The sequence below is a fragment of the Miniopterus schreibersii genome (genome assembly GCF_964146895.1).
Source record: "Miniopterus schreibersii genome assembly, chromosome: 7".
NCBI lineage: Eukaryota > Metazoa > Chordata > Mammalia > Chiroptera > Miniopteridae > Miniopterus > Miniopterus schreibersii.
This window is the reverse complement of record NC_138108.1, coordinates 79817998-79841980: the sequence shown is the minus strand read 5'-3', so window position 1 is coordinate 79841980 and position 23983 is coordinate 79817998. Positions and strand designations below refer to the sequence as shown.

General features: G+C 43.2%; 1 protein-coding gene across 2 annotated transcripts in view; it reads left to right on the top strand.

The window, feature by feature from the left end:
• Positions 1 to 20085, top strand: part of CNTNAP5 (contactin associated protein family member 5) — a gene marked incomplete at its 5' end in the record, with an annotated part of 726412 nt that extends 706327 nt beyond the window's left edge. The window contains 3 exons of one of the 2 annotated variants that reach the window (XM_081142434.1): positions 8742 to 8960; positions 10540 to 10611; positions 13031 to 20085. In XM_081142434.1, the coding sequence (XP_080998560.1) occupies positions 8742 to 8960; positions 10540 to 10611; positions 13031 to 13227 (488 nt within the window). In that variant the 3' untranslated portion in view covers positions 13228 to 20085. The remainder of the gene's footprint in view (positions 1 to 8741; positions 8961 to 10539; positions 10612 to 13030) is intronic. The other variant, XM_081142435.1, reaches the window with a different exon arrangement.
• Between the last annotated feature and the right edge of the window lie 3898 nt (positions 20086 to 23983).

The following is a 23983-nucleotide window of genomic DNA, read 5'->3' as shown; positions in this document are numbered from 1 at the left end:
GATATCTGAAATCTCTTCAGGGTTTTTAAGAGTGAAAATAGGTCTGGAGAACTGCTCCTCCATTGCCAGTGATGGCACATAAACATGTGGTGCACCTTGGCCCGTTGGAGGGATTCTGAGGGTGGCTGCCTTGCATGGTACTCAGAAAGGGTTCTTCTTTCTTAAAAAGAGACGTAGGATGAGGCGGTGTGTTTTCCCCTCTGGACTTTGTTGCATGTGGATGTGATGCCTGGAACTCCACCACCACTATACCCCAGCCTGAAGATGAGACAGTCACAGAGGCAGCCCTCAGACGTCAGCCCCAGAGCTCTCGTCTCTAACACCTTGTTTTGAGATCAGGCATCCCTGTCTCATTCACATCTCTGCAAGTTAAATCATGTGTTACTTGCAGTAGAAAGCCTCCTAAGGAAATCTGCATTATGCCTACATCTGTAAACAAAAAAGAAATAACATCAAATCACTGAGGGTGCTCAGTGTGGCGCTACTCTTTTTGGTGCTTTTAAACCCACAGCTAGCAATTCTGTATCAGAGTGAAAGATATTTCTATAGCTTATTTTTGGACTCTGTTAAAAGATTCCCTGTTGGGACATGCAGGACACTAGTTCTGCTCATTTCCTTTAACAGAATAAAAAATATTGGTATAAATCAATACACATGAGTTGTCTGGGTCTGACTGCATATCAAATAAATAATCAATACACCAGGAAAAATTATTACTATTTTTTAACTTGAAAGAATTGAATCTGTAACATCAGCCTGCAAACCCTAGTCTTAACTTCAGGAAAGTGAAAAATAAGCAGAATTGGCATCGAGAGTATATTATCTAGAATTTTTAAATTTGGATATATTGCTAAGGTTTTACTGAATAAGTCGTCACTGCCCTATATCCATAAACCCAATTAAAAAATGCAACATAGGGTCCAGCTCATGGGTTCAGTTGAAATAATAAGTTCTCAAATGGTAGAACTTTTGTTTCCCTAGCTGACTTGGTTGTTTCTTAGGCTTCCTGTACTATATCATTAGTATCTAGCTATCTATCATCTATCTACCAATTTCCCTTTCTGTCTGTCTGTATGTATTTTTACTTAAAGAAGAGTTATAGAGGATCTACCATGTGCAGGCCTTGTACAATGCAGACTCATTCAATCACCAAAAATATTTAACAATTTTTGTGTCCAAGATACTGAGTTAGGAAGGAGGCAGTTAGAGGTAAGCAAATACGCACACTTTCATCGTGAAGCTGATGGCTGGGGCTGATGCAAAAAAAGTGAACCAATAATTACAACAAATAGGCACACACACTCAGTTACAAAGTTTGCAGAAATACATTGGAAAGGAAATCAGTTAGTGTCAGTGCTAGAGAATTAGACTGGGGGAGCAGGATGTGCTCCACAGTAGAGTGTCCAAGGAGATCCCCGCTGAGGAGGGATCCTCAGCCTAAGCCCCAAGGGAAGGAGCCTGCCGGGCAGCATTGGGGCACCTCCTGGCAGTGTGGAGGCTCTGGCTCTCAGAGCCTATGGAGTTACTACCTGCATAAAAGACACTGTCACCTGTAGCAGAAAAGCTTGCAAGGTGACTCAGATTCCTTCTAAACAGCTCAGTTAGCTTTAGCTAACACGATACTGGGAATGATTAAGATAACTATTCCAGAGCACTCTCGGCAGAACTGCAAGAAATATCAGCCTCATTCTCATCAGGATCTGGCCTCATCAGGGAGAGTTCCTCATAACCCACCAAGAGTGTGAATATAGAGGCAGAGAAACTGTTTGCTTGGAAATGGCCAGAAGGAAGAAGTTTGAGATGTATCTAAATATTCCCGACTGGCTGCATTGCTGATGACATTGAGAAACATTATTTTCCATTCATTAGTTCCTTTACCATTTACTAAGCACTTACTCTGTGTGCTGGGCACTGTGTCCCAGCTACTGTGGTTAGAAATCTGAAAAGGACAGTTTTCCTGAAAGCAACAAATTTCAGTCTAGTTGGGGGACAGACCTTTCAACATTATCATGAAATAAAACAAGTACAGTGGAGGTCAGTGTGCAAAACGCCTTGAGGAGATGGAAGGTCGTCCTTCACTCTACCTGGCCCAGGCTCTTCTTTCCAAAATCGTCTTTGGCCTTATTTTAAGGCAGGGTTAACTTGATATTTTGGTGTTTTGAAACGTGAAGGACTTTCTCCCTCTCAGCCTCTTACAAGCTTTGCTTTGTGTCTGAAACATTCTTCCTGCCCTTTCATTGTTTATTTTTCACTTAAGCATCTATTAAAATACATTTGTTCCAAGGTACCTTTCCTGCACCAGTGTTTCCTCAAGTATATATATATATATATAGTTTATGAATTACTCATATCATAATTGTCTAAGAATGCAAATTTTGGGGCACCTCCACACCTCCACACTAGAAATCCAGAAATAGGCATTTTCATACATTCCTCTAGAAATTTTTGGCATACCCAATTTGATCACCACTTTCTTAGATTGTGTCAAGGGTGCCCCCACAGCCACAAGGATCTCCCCCAATCATAAGCCTTATTACCTGAAATCATTGCTAGTCTATTAAATTCATCCTCTGTATGAGGAATGTCTGCTTGCTAGCCATTGTCGGTTCACTGTCCCACACTGAGCATGGTTGTCATAGAGACCCAAGTAATAAATGTAGGGTTTACAGAGGAGAAGCAGATGTTACCCAGGTGGCTATGGGACAGAAAGGCCTTCCCAGGCAGAGAACAGCGTTTACCTATCTGGGCACTGGGAGCAGTCAGGCTGTGTGTAGAGCAGATGGGGCTGCAGGGGTGGGTGGAGTTAGAGAGTAAATGGCTATAAGTCACGCTATGGAGCTGACATTTCTCTTCACCCTATCAGTAACCAGCACTACATAATGGACCTGGAGGGTACTGGGCTCAGTGAAACAAGTGAGACAAAGACAAACATAGTATAATTTCACTTATATGTGGAAACTTAAATGCAAAATAAAGGGACAAACAAAATACAAACAATAGAAACAGACTCATAGATACAGAGATCAGACTGGTGGTTGCCAGAGGGGAAAGGGGTTAGGGAATTGAGTGGAAAGGTGAAGGGATTGAGAAGTACAAATTGGTAGTTACAAAATAGCCGTGGGGATGTAGAGTACAGCATAGGGAATATAGTCAACAATATTGTAATAACTATGTGTGGTGCCAGGTGGGTACCTGAAATATCGGGAGGAACACTTTGTAAAGTATATAATTGTCTAACTACTATGATGTATACCTGAAACTACAAAATAATATTACATATAAATTGTAATTGAAAAATAACTTTAAAAAAATGAAAATACTCTAGAGAAGTGTGAAGCATGGCATAATAGAGAAAAAGGAAGATACATTCAAGAGACCTCGGCAGGAGGCCTGGGCTGGCCATGGACTGGTTACTTGCTTTAGATAAGTACTTGATCTATACCTTAGTTTTCCTAACGGGTAACTGGTAACTGAGCACGATTATGTCAGCCTTTCTCATTTCACAAGGATGGCAATTTACATAGGAAGGACAGATGAGCAGACCATGAAAAGCATAAAAGCATTATGTGATGCCAGATATTTTTGTTTAATACAATTGACATCCCCTTTCAGGATTAAAAGCTTTATCTGAGGAACATTGTTCTTGGACTGTGGATGCTCCTGGCAGTTAAGTCTTCAGGCTGCTGATCTCTTACCTGAAAGTCACAGTGGACTCTAGGGAAGACTCTTTACTTTTATACACTGCTCACACCTTCCATTAACTTTGGTTTCCTTTATTTATATTTTAAAGGAACAATGTTTTACTCTTAAAGCTCAGGTTGTGTCGATCTGTATGGCTTGTAGTTGGACACTCAGTATTCAAATGTCATAAGTGGCCTTTGATTTATAGTAAATATTCTTACATCCTAGAGCAATGTCTGTTTTTAGCAAATTGCTGATGTTTTTTCTATTTTTAATATCCATGAAAAAAAAATGTCCTCATTGGCTCTGTCACTTTTTAGTGTCAAACAATTGTGAGAATGGGAACTGTTACATGTTCTGGGATTAAAATTGATTGTGGGCTATTTTTTGTGGCAGCACAGAATCCACTTGGTTTAATAGAGGGACATAACTTTGCTTTGAGGAAGTGAACATTTGCAAATTAACGTAGAAAGTAGAGTTTTAAAATGCTTGAGAAAGGTAGTCTGTGATAACTTAAGCAACGGAGTCATTCAAAGTTTCAGTATGAGGTTTATTCGGTTGTGCCCTTGGCAGGTGGGAATTCGGTGGGGAGTCCCCGCCGCAGGCACGTCAGCATTGGCATCTGCGTTCTCCCGCACAGACGCGGAGGGCCACGCCGAGGGCCACTGCGTCTAGCCAAGGAGTCTCCAACTCCTTGGGTGAGAATTAGGACGAATAATAACAATTAATAATAATAATAATAAGTGCACTATGAGCACTAAGCTAAGAATCATACTTCTATGATTATATGTATTTCCACCACAATTCATGTGGCTGACACTATTAATCACCATTTTACGGTAGTCACAACCGAAGCTCAGAAATGAGAACATGCAAGTCACACGTGCCTGTTTCATCAACTCAGGCCCAGCTCACTTCAAATGTGCTTTTCCCGGCACACCAATCTATCCATCAGGATCCGAGGACGGGGTGGGGGGAGGCTAGTGAAAATCAGAAGCCATATATCAGTGATTTTTAAAAATATTTTTATGAATTTGCTGGGGTTACATTGTTAATAAAATTACATAGGTTTCAAGTATACAATTCTATAACACATCATCCGTACACTACACTGTATGTTCACCAACCAAAGCTGTCTCCTTCTGTCACCATAGATCCCCCTTTTACCTCCCCTACCGGCTTCCACCCCCCTTTCCCTCTGGTAGACACCACACTGCTGTCTGTATCTATGTTTTTGTTTTTGTTTTTGATTTTCTTAATAATTTTTAAAGTGTGGTGAGAGAGAGAAATTTTGTCATTTTCAAATAAGAAGCTCCACAGGCTGTTGTTTTCTGTAAGATACTTGTGGTCTCTCACTGTGGTGGTACATATTATAAAGCGAAACCTTGCAATCCTCCTTGATCGGCTGCAACGTCTATATGCTAGCAGAAAGTCTTGGAGAGAGTGAGAAACGGAACAGAGGCGATTTCCAGTGATGGGGCCTTGGTCACATCTTCATTCCACCACTTCTGAGCCGTCACATTCCCCGTCAAGTCTGTCTTCCACATTCACTCTTTAGCTCAGTACACACAATGGTCCCCTCACCTAGTTCCTTATGAACCTAATGCAACTGTAACCTAAAAACTGAATAAAATTAATTAGAAAATGCATTATATCTTTAATATAATAGAGTTTACTGGATTTGGGGAAGCATTCTACCAAAACTGTCCTTTTATTACTTTTTTGCAAATTATTTCTCAACTAATTTATGTAAAAATATTTATGTAAAAATGTGTTTTTGAGAGATTTTTAAGGGGGCAGCGTTGCTTAGATAAGGATTTTGGCATTTCGAGTCATAGAGACTTTGGTTTAAATCTCAGCTTTGCCAAATGACCTGCTGTACATTTTATAACTTGTATGTCAGTGTCTCCATCTGTAAATTTTGGATGGGGGTGATAATAGAATTTAAATGAAAGAAATTTTGAGGGGAAGAGAAATGATATTTCTAAAATAATTAATGAATAGTTATAGGTAGGTATTCAATAGATGGTGAATATTGAGTGTTGAAAGCTTTTAATTATATTAGCAAACAGTTTCCCCCTACCATATGTTAGTTAACAATATTTTAAAAAGCAAAAATAATTTAGAACCATCCTAACATTTTTTTTTTGGCCTCTCTAGCTCTGTAATAATCTGAGAAATCATATGGAGCCTCATACTGAGATACTTTCTCCTATTAGGAATTCATGTTTTCCTCATTTCTGTTCAGAAACATCTCAAAGTTTCCATCCTTATTATACATCTAGAATAAATACACTGCCTTAGAAATAAGACTTTATTTAAAACAGTTCTTTCTTTAAGGCGAGAATGTCATTCCTGGCATTTCCCCTGATTCCTCCATGTGCCTATTCTTGTACCTGGAGCTTGTATTCATGGGAGTCACCATAGTGATGACCTTCAAAGACCTTGGCAGCATCCTGAGCCTCTTTCTCACTGAGTTCTGGGAATGAGACCCGGCACTTTTAACGTACACCCTCAAGGCAGAGCTACAATGACATGTCACTTCCCACTGCTTCCAAATCCTGCAATGCAAACCCTTCATGCCGTTTCATACTTTCCGGGGCCTCTTCCTCTAAATACGTCTGCTCTGTAGCTCTATCCCTTGATTACTGTCAACCAGAAGCTAACGAGCATTCTGGTTACAGCTGGTTACATTGATTTCTGGTGCCGCTCAGCAAATAGCACCCAGTCTTAAAGCTTCTTGACCTGGAAAACTGTTGCATAACACTGTCCAAGAAGTCTCTTATGAGGTGAAGATTTCTTAATCTATAATGAGAAATAAACCTATGTGATTCTTCCATTAGTCAGTAACGAATATGCGCCAACCCTGTAGGAAACCTGGAGAGTTCTGAGAGAATTGCAGACCTAGAGGGGTGGGAAGAACTATGAGCAGCAAAGGCATCCAGGTCCTACTTCCATTGCCTGTGAATGTGTTAGGTAAGCATTTAAGGGGAGTTAAGTTTGTAAACAAAATTAACGTTGCTAATCAGTTGGCCTTAAAATGGGACAATCATCCCAGAATATCTGGGTGGTCCCAGTGTAATCTCAAGGGTCCTTAAAAATGAAAAAGGGGACCAAAGAAGAGAATTAGAAGTAGGTGTGATGGAAAAAATGCACAAAAAATGCAACGTTTCTGGCTCTGAAGGTAGAGGAAGGTGGCTATAAACCAAGAAATGTGAGTGGCTTTTAGGAGCCAGAAAAGACAAAGAAATGGATTCTCCCCTGAGACTTCGAGAAGCAACACAACCCTGTAGCACCTTGGTTTTAGTCCCATGAGACCCATGTTCAAGACTTCTACAGGATGTAAGATGGTGAATGTGTGTTGCTTTATGTGGTTTAGTTTAAGTTTGTGGTAGTTTGTTACATGGCCATGCAAAATTAATGCACTTGGCTTTTTTTCCCTTTTCCTGTAAGAAGAATGACAAGTGAGTGAGGTTTGAATGGGTGTTGAAGGGAGAGAGTATAATGAGGGCAATATTAGAAAATACATTATTAAACGATGTCAAGTTCTCATTTTCTTCCATATTCTCATTGCATCTTTTTCTAAATGCTGGAAACAAAGGCTTCCTTGGAGATCCATGGACACACCCTTTGGCAGTTTATGAATGGAAATAAGTTATACTCTACAGTGGTAGAGAGGAAAGTCCCTGACTTCTTCCAGAAAATAAACAAAATATCATAATAAAATAACTATTTGAACCATCTATGAGTGTCCAAACTATTATACATCAAGAAAAAAATGTCGCCCGGCCAGGCATAGCTCAGTGGTTGAACGTCTGCCTAGGATCCAGGAGATCACAGTTTGATTCCCGATCAGGGCACAAGCCTGGGTTGTGGGCTCATCCCCAGTCAGGGGCGTGCAGGAGGCAGCCAATCAATGACTCTCTCATCATTGATGTTTCTCTCTCTCCCTCTTCCTTCCTCTCTCTGAAATCAATAAAAATATATTTTAAAAAAGAAAAGAAAAGAAAGTCCCCTGTGTATTACAGTTTTATGTAATTTCATCATAGCAATTTGTTCAAATGATTCCTGTTAGAAGGAAGAAATGGGCCACTGAGTAATCTTACTACAAATCTTGAAGAAAATGAGACTTTTGGTCTTGCTATGAATCATAAATAACTGCCTCTTCATCTTTTATAAAGACTCAAAGATACTTTGAGAGATTGAATGCTGTCATAGAAAACCCATGCTCAGCAATGAGTACCATGGACAGGTGAAAATCTTGAATGGAAGGTCCATCTACATAGGCCACTTAGTACTTAGAATGTGATAAACTTCTGGGAGGACCACTTTGGCTTATTATCTCTTGGTCTGCCTCTTTTCATTTACTTCCTTCTATATATTTGAACTAAATGTGTAATAAGCAGTGTAGTATGTTTGAACTAATCACCAGCATTCATTGATAAATGGTGATGGACATAATTATACATTCTGTAAAACATCTAGAGTGTAGAAGAGATTTATTGTCTGTGTTACAGCTCATAAAATATGTGAAAAAAAATTAAAATTTGGAAGCATTGTCTCAAAGCAGAGATGGCCCTAGCAGGTTTTTAATGACCTGTGGTTGATCTATTGATGGTTGTAGTGGAAAGAGAGTTTGGGAAGAAGAGATGAAAACAGATAGTGGATGATTTCCCTAATTCAAAAACAAGATGATTTCTGTAATTTTGGGCATTATTTAAAAGATATGATGACTGCCAGAGGGGTGAGGGTTAGGGGACTAGGTAAAATAGGTGAAGGGATTAAGAACAAATTGTTAGTCACAAAGTAATTTGGGGATGTAAAATAGAGCATAGGGAACATAGTCAATAATATTATAATAACTATATAAGGTGCCAGGTGGGTCCTGCAAATACTTGGGAGATCACTTTATAAAGTATATGACTGTTTAACCACTATATTGTACACCTGAAGTTGAAACAAAATAATATTGAATGTAAAATTAATTAAAAATTAAAATTAAAAAAAGAAGATATGAATCATAGTTTGAAAATGAAAGGTGATTGTCTTTCATGTTGCAGAGAATGCTGTATTAGATCCTGAAGTCGCTAAAGCAAACAGCCTGGGCTTTGTCGGATGCCTGTCTTCAGTCCAGTACAACCACATCGCACCCCTGAAGGCAGCTCTGCGCCATGCCACCATCGCACCTGTGACCGTCCGAGGGACCTTGACAGAGTCCAGCTGTGGCTCTGGGATGGACTCAGATGTGAATGCAGTGACCACAGTGCATTCTTCCTCAGGTATACAAGAGAATGTCCAATGGAACTTACTTCAGTAGCACTATTTCAATGTCTTCAAGAAGCTTCCAGGTTAAAGACTAGTTCCCTGTATGAATGCAGATGGTTAAGAATTATGACTGATTTCTCATGGGTGATTTTCATATTTAGTTAGTATAGTCTAATTTTTAATACAATGAGTAGTTAAAGCTAAGTGCACATTTGTGCATATTACTGTGTAGACACACAGGGTGTCACAAAAATGAATATACACTTTAACAGCTAATAGCTCGATTTATGTTTCTTTCTTTTCAGATTTAACCCATTGGAATTAATAATGGCAGCTAAAGTGTGTATACATTTTTGGGGGACACCTGCATATAGTCTCTACTGTTTAAGTGGCTACGTCTCTAAGGATTGAAGAGTTTAGGGCTCAGAAAGGCAAGTTGCTTGTTGACTAGAACAAGTCATGTGACTAAAAGCCACCTTTCTTGATACAGGAAAGCCCAACAGACTTCCATCTATAGTCTTCTGTTTTGCACTCCATAAAGTAACTTTTTTATCTTGTCTTAGTCACAATCATCCTGGGTGTCTTGAAGTGTTCCTGGGATTTGTTTTAATCAGGTGTGGTAATCAATCGTCAAGTAACTTATTGACTATGAGCACAGAACGGAGACTGAGTTTCTCTGCCTGCTCATCTCCGATCTCTCTCTGCCTTCTCCTGCAGCAATGAGGTGCCACAGAAAGAGCCTGAATGTCACAGCTGGCCAGACTTGACTTAATTCCAGGTCTGCCATGAATGAACTCTAGAGCTTTGGACAAGTTATTTATTGGCTTCAATGTAATGTCCTTATCTGTGAAACAGGAAAAATAATACTTGTGCTGTAGTTTTTTCCTGAGGATTAAATGATACAACGATCATATTGACAGGAGCTACAGGTTCTGAAAATTCCATGTGCACTCTCTGCCTATGGGGGGTGCCATGACCACCTATCAGTGCGCTTGCAGATTATTTAAACGTGTATCTAATTCGATGTCACCAGACCAAGTGGCAGGGCAACGACTCAAACCCATATCTATGTGCTATTAAGTGGGATACACTAGTCCTTACCCCATGTATGCTAATGTACATAAAGTAAAACACCTCTCCCCTTAGTGAGGGTTTTGGGGTGTGGCTTCTTCAGCACGCTTGTCCTTCTCTGTCAATGGACTCAGTGTCCTCTTGCAGCAGAAGCAGAGGGCCTGTGCTCTGAGGTGAGAAGCCATCACCATGCATAGAGACTGTCCAGCAAAGCACAGAGGGCAGGGCAGCAGGGGCGCTGTGGGCCACAGCGGACATGGGCAGGGCACGACTGTCCTCTGTTCCAACCCCTGACCCGACACCTTACACAGGAGCTAACGGGGTCATGCAGCTATGGGGTGTAAGCGGTGTGCTTCAAATGCTTTTTTATGAACGTTTCCTTGATTTTATTCCATAACCCCAGCCTAGCCATTTTAGAGCACCTGGCCTAATCCTCAGGTGTGTCATCCCAACTCCACATGGTAGCCCTCTTCCCAGGACTCTCAGGGAGAAGTGAAGTTTCCTGTCTCTTATTTCTTTCAGACCCATTTGGGAAGAGAGATGAGAGGGAACCTCTCACCAATGCAGTTCGCAGTGACTCGGCTGTCATTGGAGGTAAACTATTGTTTGTTGATGAAAGCAGAAAAGACAAGAGTAATTCTGTCCTTTGGCAAAGTGTATTTGCATCCTTCCGTAGTGATGGCCACCCAGCACCAGGACCCCACGGTACCTGCAAGTCCATGAGCCTTTTCAGCAATAGCCCTGTGTGCCGTGTGATGAAAACACCCTCCCCCTCCCCCTCGGCAGCAGCCCCGTGGATGCACCCGGCCCTGGTGCATCAGGCAGCTGAACACTGAATCAACAGCTGGATAATTGGCTTGGAGACAGGCAGTGTGCATTGTGTTCCTCTCATCCAGGTGTCGGTTTTTCTAAAGCACAAGCAAAGCAAACTGATAAAACTGCATATGGGAAAGGGCCACACCGGGGCAGACAGATGGGTGAGCTGCCTCCTGTTGGGTTTTCTCCATAAGGGATTTGTGTTGTGCCTAATGAGCCGGGTGAAGCCCCAGCCTGTAGTTTCAAACCCAGCAGCACAGGTACGGATGCAGATCTCCTCCACTCTGCTGTGAGCTCAGCTCCCTGCCTCCCTTGCTTTCCCATTGTCTCACGGCCTGAGGCCTCACAGCCCCTCCGATTCCCCAGCTTGCTGCAGTCTCCCCTTGGCAGCCTTGATTTTTCTATCTGGGCCTTGCAACACAGAATGCCTCCCAAACCTTGCTTAATGTCAGATGCCAGTGGGATAGTAAATTTGTTTCCATTGGAGGACCCCAGTCCTGCCTTCTGGCAGGTAGGCGGAGTTCTCCTCTTAAAAGTCAGCAGTAGCCACTTCGTTAACTTCTATTTAATGAGCCCCAGCTTTTCGCCAGACCTTGTGCTCAATATAGAAACATGAGGATGAAAGAAATGGGCCCTGCTCTCAAAGAACTCCTGGTCTGGTGGGGGACAGGCCAGAAAACAGACGGCACAGAGGCCGGAGCAGTGCTCGGAGGGGGCGCACAAACAGCTGTGGGAGCTGCATCCAGTGAGACTCGGGGGAAGGAAAACCCGTCCTCAAACGTCTGACGTTAATTTCTGCTTCAGGGAAGAGTCCAACCTGCTTTCAGTGTGGCATCAAGGGACATAGGAGAGAATTTGGCACCTGTTTCTCTTCCTATAATTTCTCATTTGACAAGTGGAGAGAAGACCTTTGTGACTGCTCACTTTTTCCCACCCATGTACATACTTTTTTAAAAAAGTTATCTTTATTGCTGGAACTATTACAGATGTCCCCTTTCTCCCCATTGACCCCTTCTTCCCCATACATACTTTTGTAAGTACAGTTAAGAGCAGGGAAGTCATCCAGCCCCAGGGGAACCCTCAGGAAGCTTGCAGAGCCTCCAATGCTGAGGACTCCAGGTGCCGAAGGAGAAGCAACCGGTTCTGCATTTCACAAATCACAACACAGGGTGTTCAGAAATAACTGTAAAATTAGCGTTTTTATCAATATCCATTCTACTTAGAGAAAAACAGCAGAATATATACTAATATTTTATAATATTAGTAATAATAGTATTAATATAACATTCATAACAACAAATCTTAGAATATAAGATAGTTTCAAGCATGTTAGTGCTGAGACACCTACATTCTCGGGTAGGCGTGCCCTCCCTTTTAGAAGTGGCAGTGTCCACATTTTTAACACCCCTTTGCTGACTTTGCTCTTCATACCCCAAGAGCCTTCCTGGCAAAGGTAGAAATAAGACCTCAGGGGTCAGCAAGGGCAACTTGCCAAGTAGGTCCAGTAAAACCATACACAAGCAAAGTAGGAGCAATCGAACACAACTGGACAGAAACTTGCATTTTAGCTGGCTCTGCGTTTCCAGGGGACAAAGGAGCACCATCTCTGAGCTGGCCTGCGTCAGGAGCGCGCAGAGCACTGCAGGCACGCCCGAAGTGTTTGGGAAGCATTTGGTTATTAATAAAATGTTTTAGCAAAGCAAACATATGTCATCAACACTTTTGCATCAGGAGAGCATTATTGCGATGCGAGATAGTTAAATATTATTTCTAGGATGCAAAAGCAGTTCTAAAATGCTTATTTGCAAGGTTAAAAATGTGCTAATTGCAAATGATACTGACATTCTTTAGAGCAGGTCTTGAAGAAATGTACTAAAACACATTTTGCTAGCCTGATTGCGTATTTATTTGATGGCATCCTTAGTCCATTAAATACAGCCTCTGACTGAAACTGGCTTTCTCCCTGTCCTGGAAGAGAGGCTTTTGTAACTGAAGACCACAGGCATTTCAGCTGGTCTTTGTTTCTGGGCATGTGGCAGAGTTTCTGGTTTATTTTGTTCTGTTTTGTTCTGTTTTATTTTGGTTTGGTTTGGTTTGGTTTTTCCGCGTAAGTGGCTTCAGTGTCTAGACTGATCCTCTCTCTGAAGTGGATGATCTGTGACATTACCTTTCTCTCGTTGGCCACCTTTCCCAACAGGCGTAATCGCAGTGGTGATCTTCATCATCTTCTCCATCATCGGCATCATGACACGGTTCCTGTACCAGCAGAAGCAGTCACACCGCACTAACCAGATAAAGGAGAAGGCATACCCAGCAGACTTGGACAATTCCTTCAGAAACGACATTGACTTGCAGAATTCAGTGAGCGAGTGCAAGCGGGAATATTTCATTTGAAAACCTACAGGGTCAACTAATACTCCTTTGTTGTTAGGTTTTTCCTCCTTTGCATCTATCTCCTGTCTCTTAATTCTGGTCATTTTCTTTCTCTTATTTGTTCCCCACTTGATTTTGGAACATACCTGCATCGACCACAGTATTTACCCCCTTGACCCAGCCCAGGAGACCAGGCAGCTATGGCCGCTGTCTTCCTCTTTGACCTATTGTGCTGGCAATGATCACGCGAGAGGCTGACGTTACCACTGTAGACAAGGAGGCGACTCGCGTGTGCACATGTGCGTGTTCAGTCCTGCACTCCTGTTTCTCAGATGCACCTCAGTGCCGCTGCCATCAGTCGGCAGGCTCACTCGAACCCGAGCCCTGTGGCTAAGCCATTATCAGTCGACTATGAGATCCTCCCCATCTCAAGTCCACTCCTACCAGGGAGCTCAGGGTAGGAAAGAAGATGCTGGCCTGGTTTCCTTCAGCGGCACTTTAAAAGGAAGAGTTGGTTCATTTTTCTTACCATAGACATCCCATTGACCTAACTCATAACCTTTTTTCCTTCTGACTCTTATCCCCTGACCATTTGCAAATACAGGATTCCTGATTGTAGTGAGCTGTTGTGCTCCCGACCTACCACCCTCTCCAGGCCGGCACGCTGGAACAGCGCACTGCACCCTAAGCATGGAATAGTAGCCTACAGCTAGGAGGGAAGAGCGCAGCTAGGAAGTAGATGTTCTATAACTGCAGAAATGCCTCTGCCAATTTCATAAGGAAAGTTAGCCAGGTCGTTCCTGGGTTTTACACTAAGGTATATATACATGAGTATCTGAAGCATAAAAAATTCAAATAAGAGTCTGAAATAGTACCTCGTTCCATGAGCTTAAGCCATCTAGATTCAGTTTAAAACAAAACAAAAAGACCACATGGAAGAATAGAAATACCAAACAGAATCCTTCCCTTCCATCCATTCACTACAGATCTGGTGAAGAGAGTGATATTTCAGAGCAAGCGTAATGCCCCACCTCTGTCCACGGAGCCATCCCTGGGGCGGTTGAGGATTCACCGACATATGAGGCATGGTGGGCTACAGCGAACACTCACTGCTTAACTTTGGAGGAGCCCATAGGCTCCAGAGCACATCACATCTTCAAATCCGCCTCATCTGTGTATATAAAGGCATATGTGTGCACACACACATGCACGCACACACGCGTCTTGTGGGCACAGACTGCTAGACAAGGTGGTGACAGATTTCCTAATCTCTGCCCCTTTGATGACAAAGCATCAAGGAAACACAACCATTCCTTCAAGAAGGCATCCCGAGCTCACTCCCCAGGTGGAGGTAGCAATTTTGCTGCAGCAATATGCCTCACTCTCTGCCTCTGGGCCGTCTTGGAGAAAAACATAAGGGGAAACCATACAAATCCTCCAGGATGCTGGGAAAGCCAATATAATGATCCACGGATGTGGAGAGTTCTTGCTGCTTCTCCTTATGAGACAAATTCTACTGGGGAAACAATTACCCCCTCTGTGTTCTCCAGCCTGGACAGTCAGTATTCCATCTTGTCCGCAGGGTGTGTCGCCTCTAGGTATTAACATGGTCCTGCAAGAGAAGGCTCCCAATGAGGAATCCATGGGCTGCATAGGTTTCAGATCCGTGCCAGGCTCTGCTTTCAGAGAGCGTGGTGTAAGGACTCAGTTTGTAGTCACATCTCTCAACTTGAAAATTCTCTAACTGCACAGGCTCTCCTTGGAATAGTCTCTGAATTGTTACTTAATCGTTCCATCATTTCCATTATACATTTCCCTAGTAAATTTATCTTAATGTGATTCTAACAAAGGCACCATTTTTTCTTCTAGCTTTAATAAGATGAATGATCTATTAATAGGAGGGAAGATCTTTAAATCCTGCTTTCTCCTGTCCTGTCCTCTCCTATTTCCACTTTCACTTTAGAGTTTTCTATTTCTATAAAAAGTCTGTATAAATCAGCCATTTGCTTGGCTATGCAGTCCTTTGTCCCCTGAGAGAAAAGTCTCCGTGAAATGTAGTGGGTTTAGCCCGAAGCCTCTGCGATAATGAAATGGAGAGGAAAAGGAAGGTGTGAGTAATAAAGCTGGAAAAAACAAGGACTCTATTTTGCTGATGCTGTGCTGACAGAAGAAATGGAGGACTAGAAAGACCCACCTAGAGTGTTTGCTTTTCTCATCTACATACACATGCTCACAGCAGCTCTGTAGGTGAAGAATTTGAGGTGCACCATCCCTGCCGCATCTGCCCTGGAGAGCCTGCCAGCGTCCCTCGCTGCATGTAGGGACTCTGTACACAGCACACTATGGACCACAGACCTAAAGACAGATGACCAGACAGCGCATCTGCATGCCACTCTTAGCAGAGAGTCTCAGGGCTATAATAGAATTACTTTTACAGGGTGGGGTTATTTCATCAACTCAGCAAATACTCTTTCACTGGGTTTTATATGAGAGCAAGCGAGCTGCTTCCTCCAAAGAAAACACTATTTGCAGATAGAAACAAGAGCTCACTCTGCCTGTCTTTCCTTCAGTGGTACCACAACCCATGTAGCTTTGTGCGTTTTTTAAATTGTCTGAGTTTTTCGATCCTTGAACAATTATACTATAAGAAAATTTTTGAAAGCCTTCTAACCCCTCCTTCACCATGGATTCTGCTTCAGTAATCATGTTTTCTGAACTCCTGCTCTGGCCAACAGGACCACCAAGTCTCCATTTGAACTCTCAGTCTTTGTCAAGTGCTGTTTACACAAAAAAATAATGAAATGTGGTCACTGTACAGTAAACCAAAAATACCTGTGCAATTTCACGTTCTAAGGGGGCTATTTCATTGATATCCTTCCACCGAATAAATCTACTTATGCAAGCAATAGTACATCCCTTTACCATATAACATATCTAACACCCACTCATCATCCGTTGTATCAATAAGTTAGATTGCCATGGTTTCTATGGGAATTCATCTGGAGAATTCAAGATTTCTCACTATTCTAGATATATTTTTTATGAATAGCTTAGCCTCTTTTATTCACTCTCAACTGCATATGAGAGATTTATCTTAAGGATCCTAGGGCTGACTTTTTAAAAACAAGTATCATTCCCTTTAGTATTAACAGACATGGTAATAACCCGACTTCCCCCTTTTGTCTGACGCATGCCCAGCATAAGGTAGTAATAGGAGCAGGACCAGAACAAAAGAAATAGATTGCTCTCTCTTTCTTTCTTCATTCATGAAATATTTATTGAATGCCCGGGAACCCAGGGACTTGGCCAGACATTGAGTGTACAGATATAAATTACACCTCAGCCTAGCCCTTGGGTAGTGCGAAGTCAAACACATGTTGTAATGGGCACGTGTTGTTATGGCAGGGCATGCATAGAGTGCTATCGGTGGATAGCAAAGGTCCTGCACAATTATTTTTGTAAAGCCCTTGCTAGAGACTTAAAAAACAGGCAAATTTCTGGAAAATATTTGTAATTTTTTCTTGGTTATTACTTTCACCTTTAATAAGCTGCTCTTGTCTCCTCCTCGAAGCAAATGCACATCAATGCAGGTATGTTTCTGCAGAGGGAGAGAGCTTGAATCTTTAGGGACAGCAAGAATAAATGTCCCTGTCTCTCACATATATCTGGGAGGCTGAATGATACTTATTCACTTCTGGTTGGGGGACTCTGGAAAAAACTCTTCCCATCAATCAGTCCTAAGTGTCAAACAATTTAGGGACCCTCTTCTCCACTTCTGCTCCCCTCCTCTTTTCTCAGTTCTAACATCTGGTTGGGACCTATGCATGCCATTGCTCTTCCAGTCCTTCCTAAGTGGTCTTTGTTGTACTCCAGCTCCTCCTACAACCCTCTTTTGTCCTAATGAACTATTTGACTCTCTGAGAACTAGATGAAGTGTATCTTTGAGCAAATAACTGACTAAATGTTGTTGTCCATTTAAGTGAGGTCTCAGCTCTGTGCTCTGGCTGAATTTTTTCAATCCTGAAAGTCACACGTGTCTCTTCTCTTCAGGAAGCTCATTCAGTTAGAGGAGCAGATCTGGGGGCTGTAGGCAGAATCTTCTCCAAGATGGTCAGAGAGGTAGGAATCAGGCCATTTGAATTATTTCTTATAAAAAGGCTCCACAACTTGTTCACCAACACCTTGGCTTCCTTCCAGGTCTCCCATAGCTACAACCTAACAAAACCACCTGGTAACACCAGCCTGCACAGGAGAATTCCAGACATTTTCCCTTGACCTAAATAACTGGATGCCTTTAGTCTTCAGTTGTCCTAAAGGTCACAAGTTGACCCAATAAATAAAGAGGGCCCTTTGTTCCCGCAGATGCAAAGGTGATTAATGGAAGAAGTTGAAGAGAAACTCAAAACTTTCAGAATATTTCGAGCATAGCTGACTGCTATTTCATGTCTCTCATGCAGTTTGAAAGTGTTTTCTCTAAAAGACACACAGTGTAATTGGATTACTTCCTTACACTGTCCTGGAGTTGTCCTTAACCGCTCCTCCCGTCCCCTCACCCACACACTTGTTAAGCCATCTAGATTTTATATATTGGTTGTCCATAACTTTTATCACTCTTTCATAAATTCCATATAGTTGAACCTCCTAGAAAGAATTAAAATGCAAGAACACAATATACAAACACTTCGTAACAATAGGGCTGCTCTCCAAGCTTTCTGCAGGACATTCTGTGCACGTCTGATTAGTAGGGAGACACACACATTCCCTTTGAGTTGTCATTTATTTTAAACCATCGTTTAAGGTTTTAATATTTCACTCTTTGGCTATTTTAAGTAATTTTTCTCTTATTTTGCACTAAGGTACTCTGAGAAAGAACAAAAAAAGCACATTTTTTAGTGAAATATTGTCCTTTGTAAGCTAGTTGTCTGTCTTTTGTAGTGTTTATAGTCCACAAAGTGGCTGAGCAGACATGAGCAAGGCTTAAGACAAAAGTTGTTTTTGGTGCCCCGAGCACACCTGCTGGGGCACGTTGAGGAGGAATGTGTGGCAAAAATCGGTTGCTGACCCAGGTGAGGAGGGCCACTGACTCCACCATGGACCAGTGGCAACAGCTCTTCCCACTCTGCTGGCTCCTAACTCAGGAGTCTCTTTAGTGCGTTTTGATCATAGTCTCAAACGTTAGGGAAAAAGGCAACATCATGGGCTTTGCATGAAGAATTCTTTACTGCGCTTTGTATGGCATTTTTGACCCTTCCCAGCTCTACTCCAACCACATCTTTTTTTTTTCAAGATTTTAATTTCATCAGAAATTTTCCAGGATCTTTAGAGCTATCACCATAATCATCTAACATGCCCAGGTTGAGCACCTACATACATCTTTAAAGAAAAGAAATGGCCAGAAAGCCCCTAGTCCACTCTCTTGAACTATCCTGATTGGAAAGCCCATTGGTGGAACCCCTGAGGTCCCGAAGTCCATAGGAATGTCATAATGAAAAAAGTATGGCACTCTGCATTCCTGGAAGGGACTGTTCCAGGTACCTGCCATCTAACACTGCCCGGGAATACTGTCCTCCTCAGTCCTCCCTGGTGACACAGAAAAATTCTTGCAAATAATGGTAAAAAATGAGAAGAGTAGTCCCAGGCCATGACCAAAAGCGAAGCTGATTGCTTTAGTGACTAAATTGCATCTTATTTTAATTAGCATCATATGCTTCAGCCTCAGGTGCCAGAATAATCTCAGAGCACATGCAAAGGTACTGTGCATGCAAAAGAAGTATCTTATTACCCTGTAGAGTCTTTGGGAGACCCACAAAAAGGAACTTTCAGTGGAATGTTAGGGGATAATATTAACAGGCATCTACCTAGTCATGCATTTCCATACTGTCAACCCCATCCCACAGGTTTACATGAACTATTAACACAGTTCCTTCTCCCTGAATGTCAGTGTCAACCTGTGTAATCTTATCCTGCCTAAATACTCACACAAAAATACCAAACCTTGCTTAAAACAGCCTAGTTACATTGTGAGAGGGACTTTGTGTTTCATGAGGTCCAACACCAAGCATTTTTCCTCCTGAATATGGTCGTTTCCTGCCTTTCTGACATCCTGCGCTGTCTCAGGCTGTCACTTTCATCAGTCAACTGGCAGAGGCAAAAGGGTGCACAGCGGCCACAGGGAGCAGGAGTGCTGGCTGAGGGGAACCAAGGCTCTGCCCCGTGAATGGTAGGTGAGGAGTCAGCCAGGTTTTTCTGTGGAGGTCCAGATAGTGAATATTTTAGGCTTTGTAGTACGGACAGTCTCTGTTGCAACTGCTCAGCTCTGCTGTTATAGCGGGAAGGTGGCCATGCATAGACACATGGGCATGGCTACGTCCAGTAAATCTTCATTTGTGAAAACAGGCGATAGGTAGATTTCATCCCCAGCTTGCAGCTTGCTGGTCTCCTTGACAGAGCATTGAAGGGTCATTTTCAGATGGGACATCCCTGTCACCCTGGCCTGAAGTCCTTTCTGAGGAATGAGAAGGAATAGGGAGATTAATGTTAACAATTAAACAATAAAATGCAAAACACTTTCCCCAAAAAATATACACATCAGAGTCTTTATTATGGCAAAGGTCCCAGCAGGTCGCCTCTCTTCCTGGGTCTGCCGGAGACTAGCTTTTTCCTTTGACCTCCTGACTTCTGTTTTCAAAACAGAATCCCCAGTGATGTTGCCTCTTTCCCCCAGTTTTGTAGACCATGTAACATGTCTTAATACACTGTATGGGGAGAACTGAAAGTTAGCCTTAGATTTCTTTGTTTTCTATGGTTACTGTTGTACAGAAGAAAGATTTAAACTGTAAATAATGTATATTTAATAAAGAGAGAATTTTGTATGATTTTCTGTGGAAGAAAACAGTGTGCCCTCCGTGTTTCCTTGAGTCTGTGAAGAACCAAGAAACTCCACGCTCGGCTCCCAACCACCTTCCTTTGGCCGGGCGGGGGGCTGGAGGAGCCTGGGTCCCCCGCTCCCCAGCTTTACGGATCCCAGCAGGCCTGCAGGTGCTGCCCTGAGCTTTCTTATTGCTCAGCTGAGCTACACTGGCCTGCAGGCTGCCTCACCTGTGTAAACGAGCAAGCTATTGACTTGACCAAGTCACACTCAGGGCCCGGGAGCCATCGTGCTTACCTGCCCACGGGACGCGCAGGGCCGCCTCTTAGCCCTCCCCTGGGCCCGCTCACAGCAGCCCCACTTCTTACTGCACCTCGCCTTCCTCTCTGACCTCGTCTAACCCAGCAGGGGGTTGGTGTGTTTGAGCACCAAGCCTGCATCATCATGAAACAGAACTCACACCCTACGGCCTTACAAGACTTCTGTGTACGAGGTAGTCAGTCAGCACAAAAATAAAAAATTAACACAGTTTTAAACAGAAAAGTGACACTATCAGTTTTACCTTTTAAAAAACATCAAATTGCTACATGGAAAGTAGACCCTAGAAAAATCAAGGGAGGAGAGAGCCAGTAGCCGAGAGCGCTGACGATGGCTTGGGCGAGGGCTGTTGTATCGGAACTGGAACAGTAGCTGGGTCCAGACAGAAGCAGAGGGTTGCTGCTGGGCAGGGAGGAGCGGTGAGGGGTAGGAAGGGGCCAAGAGAGAGCAGTTTCTACTGAAGCAGCTGAAGCTGAACAAATGCATGTGAATAGTATTGTTTTGAGGATGTACCTGTGAAGCGAGAAGGGTGGGTCATGAGTTCAGTTTGAGCTTTCTGTTAAGTTTGAGATCTCAGAGAGGCAACGAGTGTAGATGTGGAGCAGGTGTCTGGTACATGCCCGCAGCAGAGGTGTGCCGTTTGGTCTGGAGAGGCAGCTGAGGATGTACGTACATGTGTATGCGTGCATGGGTATATACTGTATACATGTGTGCGTGTGTGTTTGTGTGTGTGTGAGCAGGGGGGTTGGGATCATGTAGAGTGTGAGTACAACTAGAAAACAGAGCCTGGAACAGTGATCTGTCAGAGGAGATGAGCCAAACATTGAGGAAGGAGGAGAGTAGGTAAGCAGGAGCCCAGGAAATAAGGTGCTGATTTAGAAAAAGGTGGCTGTCCTTCAATGCTATGAGAGACTCAGATGAGACTAGATGAGCAGCATGGGATTTAGCAAAATGAAGAGTGGGGAGGAAATACCATTTGGAGTGAGCTGAAGGGAGGGGGAGCCAGGCACAGCATGCAGTGAGGCTCAAAGCAGTGCGTATGGTCCAGGCTCATGCGTATCGGAGCCAGGCAAGCCGGGCTCCAATCTCATAAAATCCCATTCTCCAGGTTTGTGTTTACTTGAAATCAACTGTCCACCATCGTTCTCAGTTTTGGCAGATGTAAATTCGGAAGCAAAAAACAGAAGCAAAAAGCTTCCGAGGTTCTGGGTACTAAGTGAAACAATATATGCAAACCAGTTAGCTGAGTACGTGGTCAGCGAGCCCGCCCAGCACTACCTGTCGTCGAGTCCTCACCACTTACTAATGTACAGAAAGCAGCGGCGGGTCCCACACGGCCCGACCCAGGGACATGGGGAGCAGGCCCGCTGCTCAGCAAGGGGCGCCTCTGCCTGTGAGCGAGTTGGAGTCAGAAGAGGTCGTCGGGTCTGGTTCTGGGCTGAGCCTTTGAGATGCCCTCCCCCGAAAAAGGAATCGTCATTGTAAATAATGAAACCAGCCGGTTACCTTGGAAGAAAGTTGTGCAGTAATTTGTGATAGAGAAGCTGACCTCTGGCGAGGTCGGGTCCGAGCCTCAATGCCAGCTCTCTAGTCAGTAACCCAGTGAGTCCTTTCTCACCTGTGTTCTGCCTCTTCACTTGATAGATTTTTTTTTAAATATGTATTAAGCAGATATCACTTTCTCCACCCTCTTTTTCATGAGCTCCTTTCTCGTCACAGAGAGAATCAGAAAATAAAACGAGGAATCACGAAGGACTGAATCTCCGCCTCCGTTGCATAGCTGTATTTGGTTTGAGCCTATGAAATAAAAGGGTCCAAAAAGATGGCTCTTAGTCCAGACAGACATGTAACATGTGAAGAAAAAATTCATGGCACTTAATACTCTTTTTAAACTGTGTATTAACTGATTGTACTTTCAGTGGTGGTTCATAAAGAGCACATTTCCAGCAGCCTGAAGTTGAGCAGGTGAACAGCCTCCCGGCCTCTGCACGCCTGAGTCTGGCTGGAAGCACCCTGAATGTCTGTGGGCTGTGGCTGACACATCCTGTCACCAGCACAGGTGGCCGAAAGCGGGGTCTGGAATGTGACGCCTCCCTGGGAGGAGCGTGAGCGTTCATGACGGTGCTGGCTGGTGGAGAGGGCGAGCCCCACTCAGCCGAGCCCTCGAAGTGCTCCAAGTGTGTGAACAGCCCTGAGAGGGCCACAGCCTGCTTGGGCACCCCTCCTGTCACTGACTGGGAGGGAAGCGCCATCCGGGGGGACGGCAGGAGGATGCTCCTGAAAGGGCTCTTGGCTGACACTGGTTTGTAGAGGGTGACAACTTGTCCTGGTTTCCGAGGGCCCTTGTTGTGTGGGAAGCTCTCGTGTAAGAGATAAAGGTTTTCTGAAGAGAATCAGCATGCGTCCAATATTCTCACACAACAATACTGCAATAATAATGCAATTACCAATTGCTGTGGACCTACTGTGTGTCGAGTGCTTTACACCCGTTATCACTTACGGTCACAATAAAACTATCAGACAGGTGTTGTTTTTCTCATTTTGCAGGGAGAGTATCTTGCGTAAGAAAATTGCTTTGCTGAGAGAATGGCATAGTCTTCAATGCCACTTACTTTTGTATTTAATGTCCACTCTGTAGCTTTAGGCAAGGTTTTTACTCTATCTGTGACTCAGTCTCTCATCTGAAAAATAGGATATTAACACCTATTTTCCAGTAAAGATTTAACCCTTTTCAGCCTCAAACGACACTCAGCTCCACCCAGGTGCTGCTAGAACTAATTCAAATAACAAATTTTGGCCATGGTGCAGTTTTTGCTGTTCCTACTACTCAATAAAACTAGAAGAAACTCTCCATCTAAAAAGGTAAACAGGTGCTAAAAAGAGCTGCTAAAGGCCACAAATACAAAAATGACACTTTCTAGACCTCTAACCAGTTACTTTGAACCAACATTAAAACTGAGATGCCAGTGGAGTGTGACTTGGGAGTAGGAGACATCTTATGTCTGCAGGAGGCCCTCTGTGGTAGACCTGCTCTCAGGGCCGCCTTGTCAGCAGAGAGTGTACCTCATGTTTTTCTGGTAGATGTCCAAAGAGGCAGAGTCTCTCCTTGAAGGAAAGAAGACTATTCAGTGCTCACTTAAAACTAGAGCCAATGGGAAACATTTTCAGCACATCAATGTATAAGTGAGTAAAAATCCGGTGCTCCTTCCCAATAAACAGGTGGAACTCTTCCACACCCCAGCTGGGCCTTGGAACAGCATTTGTGCACTAAGCAGTGGTGGACTCCAGTCCTGTGGGTCTTCCCTCCGTGAGCTTATTAAGGAATCTTTATGATGCGACATTAATTGGGAGCCTGCAGTGTGCTAGATACTGAACTTACCATTGAACCTTTCACTATCTACATTTTAAAAGGCAAGCAAATTTACACATCAAACTACCAGAAATCAAATAGACAGGGATCAACTTAATGTGTGTACATATAGGTCCTTTAGCATTTTATCCTACATGAAAATACATATTTTTAACTTGCCACCCTTTAAGATTTGTAAGGTAACTTCATAGTCTTACTATTACACTTTATAATACCACCTC